Genomic DNA, 16,731 nt, shown 5'->3' on the forward strand with positions numbered 1-16,731 from the left:
TAGCCAGTCTCCAGTCTCCAGATCTCAACCCCATAGAAAATCTTTGGAGGGAGTTGAAAGTCTGTGTTGCCCAGCAACAGCCCCAAAACATCACTGCTCTAGAGGAGATCTGCATGGAGGAATGGGCCAAAATACCAGCAACAGTGTGTGAAAACCTTGTGAAGACTTACAGAAAACGTTTGACCTCTGTCATTGCCAACAAAGGGTATATAATACTTTTTTTTTGACCAAATACTTATTTTCCACCATAATTTGCAAATAAATTCATAAAAAATACTACAATGTGATTTTCTGGATTTTTTTCTCATTTTGTCTGCCATAGTTGAAGTGTACCTATGATGAAAATTAGAGGCCTCTCTCATCTTTTTAGTGGGAGAACTTGCACAATTGGTGGCTGACTAAATACGTTTTTGCCCCACTGTAAGTATTTGATACATCAGAAAAGCAGAACTTAATATTTGGTACAGAAACATTTGTTTGCAATTACAGAGATCATACGTTTCCTGTAGTTCTTGACCAGGTTTGCACACACTGCAGCAGGGATTTTGGCCCACTCCTCCATACAGACCTTCTCCAGATCCTTCTGGTTGAATTAAAAATCATGCAATGTGATTTTCTGGATTTTTTTTCCTTCATTTTGTCTGTTAATAGTTGAAGTGTACCTATGATGAAAATTACAGGCCTCTCTCATCTTTTTAAGTGGGAGAACTTGCACAATTGGTGGCTGACTAAATACTTTTTTGCCCCACTGTATTTATTTGGCGTACCCCTGACAGCATTGCGTGTACCCCTGGGGGTACGTGTACCCCAGTTTGGGAATACCTGATCTAGCCCATGTAGAGAATGTGTGGGGACCCCTAGCCTGGTACCATGACAGTCACTGTGCTGGTCCGCAGTGCATATTTCCGAAAAGCAATTAGATTAATTTAGCACTTGATGTCTCCCTGTGAGAGAGTTTGTCACATGAACGATGTACCTTTACCGTCCTGCAGGACTTCTTCAGGGAGAAGGGTCCTCAGTCTCTGTGTGAGAAGAAACTACAACTGATAGAGGAACTGTGTCAGAAGCTTCCAGACAGCAACCCAGCCCACCAGACCCTGGACAGCTCTAAGAAGGCCTACTCTGAGCTCTGGGAGGAGATAGATAGCACCCATCACAATCTGATGCAGCACCCTGATAAGTGGGAGGAGTTTAACACCAGGTAACAAGGCCTCACAAATGATACTGATTCAAGACTGTCACAATCATGATTTGTATCATTGTTAACATAACATATAATTTTGTTTTGTTTTCTTAGTCACTCACTATCCACATTGATGCACTGACTAATGACACACCACCAATCCTTTTTAACCTAATGAAAACTGAAATATTAGATGGCTATACAGTATGATCATACTTTGCCCATGTTCATCCCAGGTTCTCCGAGTTGTCAGCCTGGCTTTCGTCTAAAGAGAGCCAACTCAGACTGCTCAGGAACAGAGCCAACGACCCCAGCAAGCACGGACAGGTCAAGGCCACCATCACAGTAAGTATGATGGGAATCCCTCATGCTCTGTGTGTTAGACAAGGTAGAGATTTCACAGACCTAGCCTCGTATCCATACTGTATGTCCTGAAGGCAGCTATCACTGATCTAGCCTCGTATCCATACTGTATGTCCTGAAGGCAGCTATCACTGATCTAGCCTCATATCCATACTTTATGTCCTGAAGCCAGCTATCTTTGACCTAGCCTCGTATCCATACTGTATGTCCTGAAGCCAGCTATCTTTGACCTAGCCTCGTATCCATACTGTATGTCCTGAAGCCAGCTATCTTTGACCTAGCCTCGTATCCATACTGTATGTCCTGAAGGCAGCTATCACTGATCTAGCCTCGTATCCATACTGTATGTCCTGAAGGCAGCTATCGTCACATGTCATGGTTCTCCAGTAAATCACTGGGAGCAATATAGAGTTTATGTGCCATTGGTCTGCACCTTGTTAACCCACAGCTCTTACTTTATGGTGCATGGCAACAATAGAGTTGGCTTCAGTACATACAACATAGATTTGAGGCTATCACAGACTTAGGTAAGCTTGATAACCTATGCCACTCCCCGCTCTCCCCTCTCCAGGAGCTGAGGAACGATGCAGAGCTGCAGGAGGGGAACCTGGGCTGGCTGAAGTCCCGGCTGGCTGTGCTGATAGAGATCTGCTCCGAGACGGATGCACAGAGTCAGGCTGGGGCAATCAATAAACTTTCCACCAACTTCAAGGGCCTCCTCTCCTATCTCACTGAGGTAAGGAAAGACTGGGACTGCAGCTGACACTGTCCTCCCCCCTAATATATTTGTGTGTTGTAGGGGAGGGTTGAGAGCAGAGTAGAAGACACATTTCCGATCAACATAATATGGACAATCAAGATGATAAAAGTGTTTGAAATAAGCTTGCGAGCACTGAAGCATACTCTCATCCTTACCTGCTCACCAGGTCACACAGTCAGAAGAATAACAGCATTAGATGGCTAGCTTGGGTGCCAGTCTTTTCTGTTCTCTTGTACCCACAATGCCACACTCCCTCTGTCTTTGGATTGTCAGTCCACTGTTATGTCTCTTAAGGGTGATGTTAGGATCGTTGGTATGCCGTATCACTAAGTGAGGCCGTATCATTTTCCACTGTGTTGTCTCCCTGCCTGAAAAAGCCATTCGTTGTATACTAGTTGGTTTTTACAATAAAATATAGATTTATGAATCAATTGTCCTGCCAAGAGTTAAAAAACAGTTTTCATATTCAGTTGGTTCCAGTGTTAATCTACCTTGGTTTGAAAACGGTGGTGATAGCGTTTCCTTTTTCTCCATATTGTTTTTGAGAGTTGCTGAATGTAATTTCTTTCCTCTGTGTTCTTGTCTCCCAGTCTGAGAAGGTGGTGCTGGCGGTGGGGGACTGTGTGCAGTTCAGGGAGGAGGTGCGTGGTGCACTGGATGAGCTGGTGCAGGGTCAGCAGGAGGTACACCTGGAGGTGACCAGGATACTGGACTCTGAGACCGTCAGGGAGGCCCAGCAATTGCTCCAGGTTCACCAGGTAAGTCGGACTGGAGTGGAACTGATTGGCATCTGACTGTAAGGCGCTACAGAGGGTAGTGCGTACGGCCCAGGGCCAAGCTTCCTGACATCCAGGACATATATACTATACTGGGTCAGAGGAAGGCCCAAACATTTTTCAAACACTCCAGTCACCCAAGTCATAGACTGTTCTCTCTGCTACCACAAGGCAAGCGATACCAGAGCTCCAAGTCTTGAACCTAAAGGCTCCTTAACAGTTTCTACCCCCAAGCCATAAGACTGCTGAACAATGAATCAAATGGCCACCCGGACTATTTACATTGACCCCCACTTCCCCTTGTTTTTACACTGCTGCTACTCGCTGTTTATTATCTATGTGTAGTCACTTTACAAATGACCTTGACTAACCTGTACCCCCGCACATTGACTCGGTACCGGTATTGTTATGTCATTTTATTGTCATTTTTTAATTTAGATTAGATTGATCTATTCTCAAAGGTTTCTGCAATGTTAAATAATTGAGTTGAGGCAACAAACATTGATATGGAGCTTTATATTGTATTCATGAAAGAAAATGATGCTTTTTGTGGTTGTAAAAAATATATATATATGTGTATAACGTCATAATGAACAGTCAACAAGTAATACACTATATGATGTTTACAGCTTCTAAATGAGATCCAAACACCAAACACGTTGCTTGTCTCCTCTCTCTTGCCTGCAGCAACAGCTGAAGCGTCTGCGTGTGAAGAGGAAGGATGTGCAGCAGCAGATCACCAGGGGCCGTCAGCTACAGGCTGAGGAGGGGCTGGGGGAGACCTTACAGCTGGACCTGCAGAGTCTGGAGACAACACTCAGCAATATGGACCACACCATGGACTCACAGGAGCAGGAGTTAGAGGTGACCTCTCTCACTAGACTGTACCTTCTGGGGTTATTGGAATTCCTCTTGCTCTTGTTCCAGTGCTTTAGGGTCAGTTTCCTAGACACAGATTAAGGTCAGTCCTGGACAAAAATTGATGTTAAATAAGATTCTGTATTTAAAATGGTTCATAGTCCAGGACTAGGCTTAATATGTGTCAGGGAAATCACCCCATTAGCTGATGTCTTTTGTTGTGGTCTTGGTAGTCTGCGTTACAAAGCTGACCTGTCTAAGATGAAGATGTAACAGTACAGAACATATCAAGGTGTTGATCAATGTCTCCATGTGTTCCTCTGTGTATTATCTGTGTACTCAATGTCCCCATGTGTTCCTCTGTGTATTGTCTGTGTACTCAATGTCCCCATGTGTTCCTCTGTGCATTATCTGTGTACTCAATGTCCCCATGTGTTCCTCTGTGTATTGTCTGTGTATTCAATGTCCCCATGTGTTCCACTGTGTATTGTCTGTGTACTGAATGTCCCCATGTGTTCCTCTGTGTATTGTCTGTATACTCAATGTCCTCATGTGTTCCTCTGTGTATTGTCTGTGTACTCAATGTCCCCATGTGTTCCACTGTGTATTGTCAGTGTACTGAATGTCCCCATGTGTTCCTCTGTGTATTATCTGTGTACTGAATGTCCCCATGTGTTTGACTGTGTATTGTCTGTGTACTGAATGTCCCCATGTGTTCCTCTGTGTATTGTCTGTGTACTCAATGTCCTCATGTGTTCCTCTGTGTATTGTCTGTGTACTCAATGTCCCCATGTGTTCCACTGTGTATTGTCAGTGTACTGAATGTCCCCATGTGTTCCTCTGTGTATTATCTGTGTACTGAATGTCCCCATGTGTTCGACTGTGTATTGTCTGTGTACTGAATGTCCCCATGTGTTCCTCTGTGTATTGTCTGTGTACTCAATGTCCCCATGTGTTCCTCTGTGTATTGTCTGTGTACTCAATGTCCCCTTTTGTCCATCTGTACATGTGTTTATTATCTGTGATCAATTATCTGTGTTTGTCCCCAGGTGTCATGGTATTAATCTGTGTATTGAATGTCCCCATTTGTCCCCAGGTGTAATGGTATTAATCTGTGTATTGAATGTCCCCATTTGTCCCCAGGTGACTCTGTCTTCGTGGCAGGAGTTTGACAGCCAGCAGAGGACAGTGCAGGAGTTTGTTACCAGGGCGCTCTCTGTCATGGACAGAGACCTGAACTTTAGCAGCCCAGAGAGCCTGGCTACTGAACTGGACCAGGCCAGGGTGAGTGAGAAGTGAATTTAGTGAATATGTTAGTGTGACAGTTGACACTTTTGAATGATAGTTGACAGTTGGCAGGGCTGTTGGAATCAATCAATCAATCAATCAATCAAATGTATTTATAAAGCCCTTTTTACCTCAGCCAATGTCACAAAGTGCTATACAGAAACCCATCCTAAAACCCCAAACAGCAAGCAATGCAGATGTTGGCAATTTAGTGTCTTTGTCTCTATATAGCGAGTTTTCAGACCCCTCCGGTGACTTTATTGGTGAAAGAGTCTTGCGCCAAATTCCACTACTTTTCAGGCTGCCTTTGGGGAGATTTGACTCTGTGTTTTTTTTGGAGGGGGGGGGGGGGGGGGGGGGGGGGGTTCATAGCATTTAGTGGCCTTTCCCACTGCCACAAATAAGGGAGGGAGAAGCTGTCTGTGAAACAGAAGTCGCAGTAACTGTGCACACACAGGCAGAGAACCTCAAGGGGAGAGGGAGTGTGGCGGGAGAGGGGGCCGAAAACATTACGTCGGGGACAGCAGCTCTGCCACAGCAAGGCAAATAGGTGCTGTGATGTTGTCGTGGCAACGGCAAAACGTAATCTGGGAAGTTCTAGCAACAAATCAAGGAGCCAATAGCAATTACAAATATATATATATATATTATTTCACCTTTATTTAACCAGGTAGGCTAGTTGAGAACAAGTTCTCATTTGCAACTGCGACCTGGCCAAGATAAAGAAAAGCAGTTCGACACATACAACAACACAGAGTTACACATGGAATAAACAAACATACTATCAATAATACAGTAGGAAAATCTATATACAGCATGTGCAAATGAGGTAGGATAAGAGAGGTAAGGCAATAAATGTCATGGTGGCAAAGTAATTACAATACAGCAATTAAGAATAGTAGGATGTGCAGAGGATGAATGTGCAAGTTGAGATACTGGTGTGCAAAGGAGCAAGATAAATAAATATAGTATGGGGATGAGGTAGATTGGATGGCCTATTTACAGATGAGCTATGTACAGGTGCAGTGATCAATTCTCCCATCAAGTGTATATTTGGGTGATTTAGGCTCCTTATCGTGTCTTTATCTTTCAAGGTTTGCTATTCAGGCTAGATATTGAGATGTGAAATTAAGATTTTAAAACCTTTCAAGAATAATTCAACCTAGTCATATCACAAAGTGTCAGTGACATTCTGACTCTCACATTCTCCATTGTCATAACAGGTGCTTTTAAAGCAGAGTGAAGCAGAAGCCTGCATGGTGAACACCCTGTTGAGGAAAGCAGCAGAAATCCAGCTTGGCCCAAAGAACACCACCTTGATACTGGAGCAAGCCCGCTCCCTCAGCGAACAGCTGGACAAAGTGGAGGCTGGCCTCAAGAAAGAGTAAATACAACACCTCCTCTCTCCCTCCTTCTCCTCCTGCTCCTCCTCCTCCTCCTGCTTCGCTTCCTCCTCTTCCTCCTAGTCGAGAATCTAATCTGAGCCTTTATTCATAAAACGTCTCAGATTAGGAGTGTTGATCTAGGATCAGTTTAGCCTTTTAGATCATAATGAAAAACATTACATGGAGAGGGAGGACCTGATCCTAGATCAGCACTTCTACTCTCAGACACTTTATGAATATGGACTCAAAACTCTTTGTTGTGTTGTTTAGCTACCCGGTTTTGTGATAAACTCAATTAGTCACACTCTTTTCTAGCACCAAGGCTCTTGATGGGATGAAGAATCAGTGGGCTCGGTTTGGGACAGAGTTTGAGGCCTTCTCCTCGTGGATCTCTGAGAAAGAGAAAGAAATGGACGCTCTAAAGAGTTCTGCTGCTCCACTTGGACAACAGATCAACACAGTAAAGGTACTGTCAGCCACCTCTGCATTTCCTTTATATGTTCTACCACATTTTCTCTAGACAGTATGCACAACATCTAGACAGTATGCACAACATCTAGACAGTATGCACAACATCTAGACAGTATGCACAACATGTTGATGATTTACAAGATTTTCCATCTTTGACTCAAATCAGTGATCAAATCAAGGTAGCTCATTCCAACAGATCACTCATACCTTAATAACTTGAATGACTCAATCATTGAACCTTTAAACCATTAAAACTTGCTTACAAAAATGATCTGACAAAAAAAACAACAGTATTAGGTAACCATCTTTATCCTCCTCCCTCCTCCCAGGCCGTGGGTGTGGAGCTGGGGGACAAGGCAGAGGTGTTATCCCAGCTAGAGGCCCACTCCCAGGCCCTGGCCCAGTTCATCTCCTCTGGGGAGGCAGCCCGTATCAAGGCTCGGCTCACCCAGATCGGCAGGTACTGACGTGTGGATGTTTTTACCTACCTTAGTTGAATGCCCTGACTGTAAACATGTACATGTAATGGAAATGTACATTTCTCTGGATAAGAGCATCTGCTAAATGACAGAAATGTTGATGTAATGTAAATGAATGTATTTACCGATGGTTTTAACTACATTTCTTTTTTTACAGGGTTAATAATTCATTGCATTATATACTGCATGTTAAAGTTAGTCATAATACTGTATATTGAGGTCTTGTGCTGGACAATCCAGTTACTATGTGTTTTATCTATGCAAGGCTATTTTGCTTTGTGCTACCAAAAGTTGCTGAGTGTTATCTTTTCATCTGAAGATACTGGGAGGAGCTCAGGGAGAGTGTGGAGCAGCTAGAAGGACTGCTGCAGGAGAGCTCCTCCACACAGCACCGCTTCAACACCAGCCTGGAAGAGGTACGACTGAAATAAAGACTTTGGTTTATTCTCGAGTAACCTCGGGAGAACGAGAGGAATTACCACTAGCTATACGTCACTACTGGAACCAATGAAAATAACCCTTAGAAGTGTTAGAGGAAATTATGAATGTCAAAATCAATGATTGTCGGAATTATGTTATTTGAAGGCCAAAACAACACTTGGTGATCTCCATAAGAAACTGGACCATCCTGTCACTTCCTGTACCTCCTCGTCAGAGACCTACAAATGTCTCCAGAACCACATGGTATGTCTTTCTCTCTGGTTTCGTCATTACGATGTATTGACAACTACTTATTTAATGACTTGCTTAGGCTACTTAGTTTTCCTAATTTCATGTCAGACATAAGGCCACAATGGGTTCCTTCTACTGTTTCCTGTTCTTGGAGATACACATTTTAAACTTTAAGGTTGTACATTTACAATGTCTCCATGGCACGCTATCACGAATGAGGTTCTGACATTTTATTGACGATATTGTCTTGCTGTTTTTTCAATACTGTTGTCTTTATAGAGCTATATAGTACATAATAAATAGTCAGGGTTGGGGAGTTACTGGTTACATGTTATTGGTTACATGTAATCTGATTACAAAAAAAACTGTAACTGTAATCAGTTACATTATCAGCAAAACGATTGTAATCAGATTACATATAATTTAGACGGGGCGGCAGGGTAGCCTAGTGTTTAGAGCATTGGACTTGTAACCGAAAGGTTGCAAGTTCAAATCCCAGAGCTGACAAGGTACAAAATCTGTCGTTCTGCCCCTGAACAGGCAGTTAACCCACTGTTCCTAGGCCGTCATTGAAAATAAGAATTTGTTCTTAACTGACTTGCCTAGTAAAATAAAGGTAAAATAAAATAAAAAATAAAAATGAGTTGATTGCTTCTTGGATTGCTTTTAAATTCAGCAAAGATGTTTGTGAAAAATGCAATATGACACCATTCTGTTTTCTTAATGACATTACATTTATAATTGAAAAAGGCGCAAGTTTAAGTTTGTACCACCTGAGCAAGTCTGACCACAAGTCCAAGTCCAAATCAAATGTGTTCATGGATCCTTGTAGTCTTCTTCTAATGCCTCTTAAAGCGAAAGTAATCCAAAAGTAATCTGATTCCATTACTGAGTTTGGGTAATCTTGTATATAGTGTTGTATTAGTCAAATGTATTTAATTCTGTGATTTATCCCCCTAGGATGTGTCCCAGAGCTTGGAGAGCCTGAAGGCAGCCTTGTTGCCCCTGTCTGCTGGGGCACGTAGACTCAGTGACAGGGAGCAGGCTGAGAGGGCCGTGGCAGCTCTACAGACCAGCTATGACCAGAGTCAAGGGCAGGCCAAAGAAAAACAGAACACACTGGAGAAAGTGCTGTCTCTATGGCAAAAGTAGGAAGGCTAGGCTGGAGGGAGACATTTTGGTCTGGTTGCCCCGGCACACATTATGCCTAGTGCTGGACTAAAGCATCTAAAGAACCTTGATCTAAAGTTATTTTTAGTCAAGGCTTAATGTGGATCCGGGAAACCGGCCCTTCAGCTGGGAAATGTTGATGTAAAACATTTGTTCTTGAAGTGCCCGTCTTGTTCTTAAACTTGGATACTTTGTTTCAGGTATGAGAAGGATCGTTCTAGCTTTGTATCCTGCTTGGAGAGATGTGAGTCTACATCCAAACCTGAGAGCCATTGCCTGCCTGCAGATAAAACCAAGCTGGAGAGTGAGCTGCAGGACCTGCAGGTACTGTAAATTCATCAATTTTCAATCCATGTTCCTGGACTGATCCTGCAGAGCTTCCATATGCATTTAGGGACAGTTTCCGAGACATAGATTAAGCCTGAAGATTCTCCATTGAAAGTGTTTTTATAAAGGCTTGCTGGCATAGATTCTCAACAAAAGCTTATCTTCTGTAGAACTTGCAGTCTGAGGTGGTGTCGCTGGAGCCCCTCCATGATGGCCTGGTGGCCTCAGGGACATCCCTGTACCCCACCGCCCCAGAGGAGAAGGCAAGGCAGCTCAGTGATGACCTGGAGCAGCTGAAGAAGAGATGGAACTCCCAGAATGAACTCATCCCTCACAGGTCAGTCAGAAGATGGTGTGTGTGTCACTCGGTTCAGCAGTAACACATTGATTCAGTCAGGCTGCTTCCAACATTACTATACTATGTAGTGCACTGCTGTTGACCAGAGCTCACATACCTCATTCCAGTCTGACCCTCATTGTTGGCAAATGGATCCTGTACATCTTCCAAATCAAGTTGTTTTGGTCACATCACATTTCTAACTTAATTACGTCTTACTGGTACTGACAGCACACAGCATTGTAGAGGTACAGTGGTGTGAAAAAGTATTGGAGCCCTTTCAGATTTTCTCTATGTTTGCATATTTTCAATACTGAATGTCATCAGATCTTCAACCAAAACCTAATATTAGATAAAGGGAACCTGAGTTTACAAAAAAATAAAATAATAGTTACTTATTTTATTAATTTAATTAACAAAGTTATGCAACACCCAATTCTCCCGTGTGAAAAAGCATTTGCCCTTTACACTAAATAAGTGGTTGTGCCACCTTTAGCTGCAATGATTGCAACCAAATACTTCCTGTAGTTGTTGATCAGTCTCTCGCATCGCTGTTGAGGAATTTTGGCCCACTCTTGCATCCAGAACTGCTTTAATTCAGCAGGATTTGTGAGTTTTCAAGCATGAACTGCTCCTTTCAAATCCTGCCACAACATCTCAATTGGGATTAGGTCTAGACTTTGAATAGGCCATTCCAAAACTTCAAATTGGTTGCTTTTTAGCCATTGTCATGTGAATTTGACTGTGTGTTTGGATCATTGTCTTGCTGCATGTCCCAGATGCACTTCAGCTTCCGCTCACAGACGGATGGCCTGACATTCTCCTGTAGAATTCTCTGATACAGAGCAGAATTCATGGTTCCTTCTATTAAGGCAAGTCGTCCAGGTCCTGAGGCAGCAAAACATCCCCAACCCATCACACTACCACAACCATACTTGACCGTTGTTATGATGTTCTTACTGTAGAATTCAATGTTTGGTTTTCACCAAACATTGGGACCCATCTCGTCCAAAAATGTGACTCAAGTTTGCCAAAAAGCACTTGGAAGCACTTGGATGATCATCAAGATTCTTGGAAGGATGTTTATGGACAAATGATTTAAAAGCATAACTTTTTGTAAAGGGGGCAAATACTTTTTCATGGCACTCACTGTATGTGATTTTCCTGTTATTTGTATACTGTACAGAATCAAGGAGCTCCAGAGCCAGCTGTTCCAGGTGGAGCAGTTTGACCAGTCCTTGTTGAAGTTCTCTCAGTGGTCTGAAAACCTCCTCTCCACCCTCCACTCAACCTCCCTGGTCAACATCACTGACCTGCAGCCTGCTGTGGCCCAAGTCAAGGTATGAACCATGGTCAACTGGTCAATCATGTTTTTTTGTCTGACTGTTCTACTACAATAAATTAATTTGTATTTTTCTTCCTCTTCATCCCCCTCCTCTTCCTCCTCTTGCTCCTGCTCGTCACCCTCTGTACCCTGTATGGTCTGCTGTAGGAAACACTAGCAGCTCTTCAGAAGCAGAGTGGTGTGAGGGAGAGCTTGGAGCTCCAGACAGAGGGGCTGTGTGCCTCGTGTGAACCCCAGGATGCTCAGCTCCTCCAGGGGAGACAGGTCAACAGCCTACAGCCCTACCTGGAGGTCCAGCAGCTGGCTGAGCTCCGGCTGGACTGCCTGGGGAAGCTGGAGGCCTTCTTGGAGGTAAGAAAAAGGTCCTACAACAGGTGTGTCAAACTCATTCCATGGCGGGTTTCTTTTTTTAAGACCTAGAGAACCAGCTGAGGGAGTTTTTTTTACTGATTAGTGATCTTAATTCATCAATCAAGTACAAGTAATGGGTGAATACCTGCAGACACTTGGCCCCCCGTTGTATGAGTTTGACACATATGACACCTACAACATAACCGGATCATTTTCATAACCATTTTCATAACCATTTTCATAACCATTATCCTAACCATTTTCATAACCATTTTCATAACCATTATCCTAACCATTTTCATAACCATTTTCATAACCATTTTCATAACCATTATCCTAACCATTATCCTAACCATTTTCATAACCATTTTCATAACCATTTTCATAACCATTATCCTAACCATTTTCATAACCATTTTCATAACCATTATCCTAACCATTTTCATAACCATTTTCATAACCATTTTCATAACCATTTTCATAACCATTATCCTAACCATTTTCATAACCATTTTCAAAACCTGGGTTAAGTTTAGGGTTAAAGGTTTGGGAAAGTCATTAAAAAGTGGTTAAATCTGCTTAACATGTCAGAGCCCAAAATAAAAACATCTGTGTTATGCCTCCTCCCTTACAGACCCACGGTGCGGCTGTGGGGGTACTACGAGGCTTGAGGCATACGGTGGAGAGTTCAGGGAGCTGGGACCATGGTCGGGTGGAGGAACTACAGAGAGAACTGGAGGCCATCGTCCCAGACATCAGCAGTCTGGAGACCCTGGCAGCCGGCCTGGACAGCAGCCTCTGTAAAGGTATTTATATTGTTTATTTCATATCTATTGTTTATTATATGTATGTTTTCCTCTGAAGCACATTGTGTTACTACCTTGCTACGAAATGTGCTTTACAAATACAATTTGATTTGATTTCATTGAAGGCCACCTCCACATGGTGAGCGGTGTGGATGGGTCTGGGTCCCGGACGTCGTGCCGGGTGCTTGCTGATGGTCTCAGCGGCGAGCTAGACACAGTGAGGAATCTGCTTGGGACCAAGCAGAGCGAGGCAGAGGCCCTGGGAGCGCTATGGAGCTCCTTCAGACAGAGGAAGGAACAGCTGTTGAAAAGCGTGGAGGACATCAAGGAGAAGGCGGACCACCAGAGCCTGCGAGAACCCAGCCCACTCGCCCTGCAGCAGAGGTAGCTAGGATTCTGGCCAGTGTGCTTGGTGTTTTCAATCATGAGTTCCATTTTCAAATTATCTCTGGATGATATGTGAATAGCTGGCTGTAACAAAGTCTTTTCTTCTCTGGTGTCCAGGCTGCGGTTCTTTAACCAGCTGGAGGATGAGCTCCAGTCTCAACAACACGAGGAGCAGTGGCTCAGGGACAAGGGTCAGCAACTAGCCCAGAGAGATGCAGAGCTGGCCGGGGAGGTTCTCAGGGAAATCAGCCTCTTGGAAACCACCTGGGAGGATACCAAGAGACTCATAACTGACAGGTAGGGTTCTGTCTTCAGCATCAAATGTTGAAGACCAAATGATCTTGTATAGTTGCTTATATCACAATCTAAACTCATCACACACATGTAAATAGCAGCAAACTTGTGTAGATATTTATTTATATACTGGATTCTTGACATAGCTTACTGTGCTATATCTACTGCTGTACACATCATCCTTAGTATTTCTTGTGTACGTATGTATAGATTGCATTTTGATACTGCTACAGTGCTATTTGGGTTGTTTTGGATTCATCCCGCCATTCTTGAATTTATTTATTCATTTTTTACATTGAATTGTTTGACATTTGACAGCATTGTTAGCAGCTAGTAACATAAACATTTCGCTGCACAGCTATAACACCTGCTAAACTGTGTACACGACCAATACCATTTTATTTGATCTAACGTACTGTAGCTCATGCAAGAGAGTATATGAACACTTCAACAATTCAAATCCAGAAGCACAATTTCACCCCACAATTTAGTCATTTGAAGAGATGTGTGTTGTCAGGCAGGAGCAGTGCAGTGTTCTGGTGGAGCTGATGAGAGAATACCATAACCTGAGGACATCCATAGCCGCCACCATGGAGAACACTGAGGCTGACATCGGCTCGGCTCTGAAAGACCACGAGGAGACCAAAAAATCGCTGGCTAAGGTTAGGATAATGACGTTCATCTCAGTTCTCGTATAAACCTGCATACAATATTGATGCAAAAGGTTTACATTAGTACACAGTTAATAGCTATTATCTTATTATTGCTACTATGATTATACATTGAACTTCAAAATAAAAGTAACCACTTAATTTTTTTTTTTAAATGTGCTCTTCTTTTTCACTGTTTTCTCACCTGTACTGATACAGCATGAAGCAGTGAAGGCAGAGATGTTGGCCAAGCAGAGTGAGCTGGACCAGTTCTCCAGTAAAGGAAAACTTCTGCTGTGTGATCTGAAGAAGATCCCAGATTGTGAGGCTCAGCTGATGACGACAGACATGCAGACTCTAGTAGACCAGTGGCTCGAGGTAAGTCTACATGGACAATAGGGACACACACAATTGAATAAAAAACAAGAGGTACAATAGTGATAGTGCCATTGGAGTCCAAAAGACCAGACTTGACTTGACCCTTTTACTCTGACTGTAAGGACCATAGGTCATCAGGAAGAATTGACCCCAGAAAGAGTAGCTGCTGCAGGAGCAACAGGAGCATCCTTTAGTGTTGTCAGGCAGGAGCATCCTTGACTTGACTTAAACCCTTTGGAAGCCTAGTCTTTGACTAAAAAGCACTTTCCCTTAAGCATGCTTTTTTTGTCCAGGAGAAGGCCTCATCTGGGCCTGGGAAACCAGCCCTTTTACTCTGTGAGGAGCATAGGTCATCCGCTGCTCTCTGTTTTGGAACAGTTTCTTAAGTTCCATCTATGAGTATTTTAGTTTGTCTATCTCTGTTATTACCAATCTTGTTCTCCCGTGATTTATTTTGCCCGCACATTTTTGTGATTTTAAAGAGGTTGATTTAGTCCCTTTACATTCCAGGTGTCTGAGAGGATTGAAAACAACATTGAGCATCTGAGCCAGAGCCTGGCGTTGTCGGATGACGTGCAGCAGATCAGTGAGGAGATCGAGGGCTGGACCAACAGCTCAATGATGGAACTCAGTGAAAGCCTGAATAACCTGATTGGTAGTCAGAGAATGGAAACCAGACTCTCTGCGTTACAGGTAGGAAACATTCACTCATTCACAGAAATAAGATATTCCTTACTACTGTCATTTAAGGGAAACAGTAGAGGAACTTAAACGGGGTCTGTTACCTGCTGAGTTCAATTAGTTGGACTGAATTTCAGACGTTCCAGTCCTGCAGCTGCCAAATCCCAAGTTTTCAATCTCTATATTAAACTAGAAAATCTAGTTGTCTCTCTTTGCCTCCCCTCTCTCTATCCAGTTGGAGATGGGGAAGAAAGAGCACCAGCTTGTGACCCTGCAAGGGAAAGTGTCAGAACTGAAGCAACTCAACTGTAGCCAGGACACTCCCGCCAAACTACAGGTACAGCACACGAATGGTTTGAAGCCCAAACTTCAGACATCTATAGTTTTGGAAATTCTTCTTTGAAGTTCTATAAGTTCAGGGCAACTTTTTAACTAACTGACACAATGTGAGTTTCCCTAGGATCATTTTAAATTCATTGATAGGCAATGGATGAACAATAGTGCTAAAACATTTAGGTAAACTCATCCTCTGTTGGTTTGCCCCATACAACTTCAGCAGGAGCTAATCAATATTCTGTGTGTTTATTTCAGGTGCTGGAGGCAGACCTGAGGAAAAAGCTGAGCCAGGTGCAGAAGCTATGTGAGCAGGCCAAGGGAAACCTCAGGGACTTCAGCTCCCAGAGGAAGCAGTTAGAGGACTACATTACCCAAATGTCTGATTGGCTGAAGAGCATAGAGCAGTCCCTGACGAGCTCACCGATTGGCTCTGACCTAGAGGACATCTGCAGAGTCAAGGTAGGTAGACATTGAATTGAAACAGGTTTTACCTGAGATTTTTCTTGACTTAGTCCTCTTGGCCCCCTTGGGAGCATAGGGCATCCACCATCGCTTTCCACCTCACTCTTTCCTGAACAAGGCCTTTTCCCTCTTCCCGACTATACTAAGTTCTTGTTCTGAGAGCTCACACTTGTTATTCTTTATATTATTATTGTTGTATGTGTTAAATTCGTATGTATGTAAATTGCATAACAGGAGCTCCAGAAGGACCTTCAGAACCAGCAAGGCAGCATAGATTCCACCAGGGAGAGCCTGAACACTCTGTGTCGGAAGTACCCTTCTGAGGAGCTGGCTGGGCTGGGTAGTGCACTCACTGACCTTATCAAGGGCTATGAGTCTGTCAACCAGCTTTCCTCCAGGACCCTGGCCTCACTGCAACACGGCCTGCAAAAACACTTCAACGGTGAGGATGGCTGGTTCCTAAGAGGGGTTATAATTAAGAGGTGTGGTATATGGCCAATATACCACGGCTAAGGGCTGTTCTTACACACGACGCAACGCAAAGTGCCTGGTCATAGCCGTGGTATATTGGCCATATATCACAAAACCCACAGGTGCCTTATTCCTATTATGAACTGGTTATGTAATTAGAGCAGTAAAAATACTCCCGGAGTAGTCTAGTCTATTCTAAACTGCTCTGGGACCATGACAATGACAATATAATGAATAAGATGATGATGGTGATGATGATGATATCTCTCTCTCTTTTCTGTAGAGCTGGTTCGGGAGTTCCATAGCTGGCTGTCTGGGCAGAGGGAGGTAGTGAAGGAGTGCTCTGACCAATCAGGAGACACTAGCATCGTGGAGCGTAAACTCCAGAAGCTAAAGGTACAGTCCGAACATAGCATAGAACCCATAGAAACCATAACCCTCAAATATACTATTAATCCTCAATCGCTTAGGGTCGGTTTCTTTGACGCAGATTAAGTCTAGG

General features: G+C 43.4%; 1 protein-coding gene across 1 annotated transcript in view; it reads left to right on the forward strand.

Moving 5' to 3' along the window:
• The window catches only part of LOC139384189 (nesprin-1-like), a 170,882-nt gene that overhangs the window by 61,664 nt on the left and 92,487 nt on the right, over positions 1 to 16,731 (forward strand). Inside the window, exons 26-51 of the mRNA XM_071128908.1 lie at positions 993 to 1,201; positions 1,420 to 1,528; positions 2,118 to 2,282; positions 2,897 to 3,064; positions 3,770 to 3,946; positions 5,084 to 5,224; positions 6,451 to 6,611; positions 6,928 to 7,078; positions 7,413 to 7,543; positions 7,882 to 7,978; positions 8,148 to 8,246; positions 9,195 to 9,382; positions 9,605 to 9,728; positions 9,902 to 10,068; positions 11,255 to 11,408; positions 11,561 to 11,764; positions 12,399 to 12,570; positions 12,696 to 12,954; positions 13,075 to 13,254; positions 13,769 to 13,913; positions 14,121 to 14,279; positions 14,790 to 14,972; positions 15,196 to 15,297; positions 15,552 to 15,755; positions 15,993 to 16,200; positions 16,513 to 16,625. Of these exons, the coding sequence (XP_070985009.1) occupies positions 993 to 1,201; positions 1,420 to 1,528; positions 2,118 to 2,282; positions 2,897 to 3,064; positions 3,770 to 3,946; positions 5,084 to 5,224; positions 6,451 to 6,611; positions 6,928 to 7,078; positions 7,413 to 7,543; positions 7,882 to 7,978; positions 8,148 to 8,246; positions 9,195 to 9,382; positions 9,605 to 9,728; positions 9,902 to 10,068; positions 11,255 to 11,408; positions 11,561 to 11,764; positions 12,399 to 12,570; positions 12,696 to 12,954; positions 13,075 to 13,254; positions 13,769 to 13,913; positions 14,121 to 14,279; positions 14,790 to 14,972; positions 15,196 to 15,297; positions 15,552 to 15,755; positions 15,993 to 16,200; positions 16,513 to 16,625 (4,170 nt within the window). The remainder of the gene's footprint in view (positions 1 to 992; positions 1,202 to 1,419; positions 1,529 to 2,117; positions 2,283 to 2,896; positions 3,065 to 3,769; positions 3,947 to 5,083; positions 5,225 to 6,450; positions 6,612 to 6,927; positions 7,079 to 7,412; positions 7,544 to 7,881; positions 7,979 to 8,147; positions 8,247 to 9,194; positions 9,383 to 9,604; positions 9,729 to 9,901; positions 10,069 to 11,254; positions 11,409 to 11,560; positions 11,765 to 12,398; positions 12,571 to 12,695; positions 12,955 to 13,074; positions 13,255 to 13,768; positions 13,914 to 14,120; positions 14,280 to 14,789; positions 14,973 to 15,195; positions 15,298 to 15,551; positions 15,756 to 15,992; positions 16,201 to 16,512; positions 16,626 to 16,731) is intronic.

The sequence above is a fragment of the Oncorhynchus clarkii genome, chromosome 25, assembly GCF_045791955.1.
Source record: "Oncorhynchus clarkii lewisi isolate Uvic-CL-2024 chromosome 25, UVic_Ocla_1.0, whole genome shotgun sequence".
Classification (NCBI taxonomy): domain Eukaryota; kingdom Metazoa; phylum Chordata; class Actinopteri; order Salmoniformes; family Salmonidae; genus Oncorhynchus; species Oncorhynchus clarkii.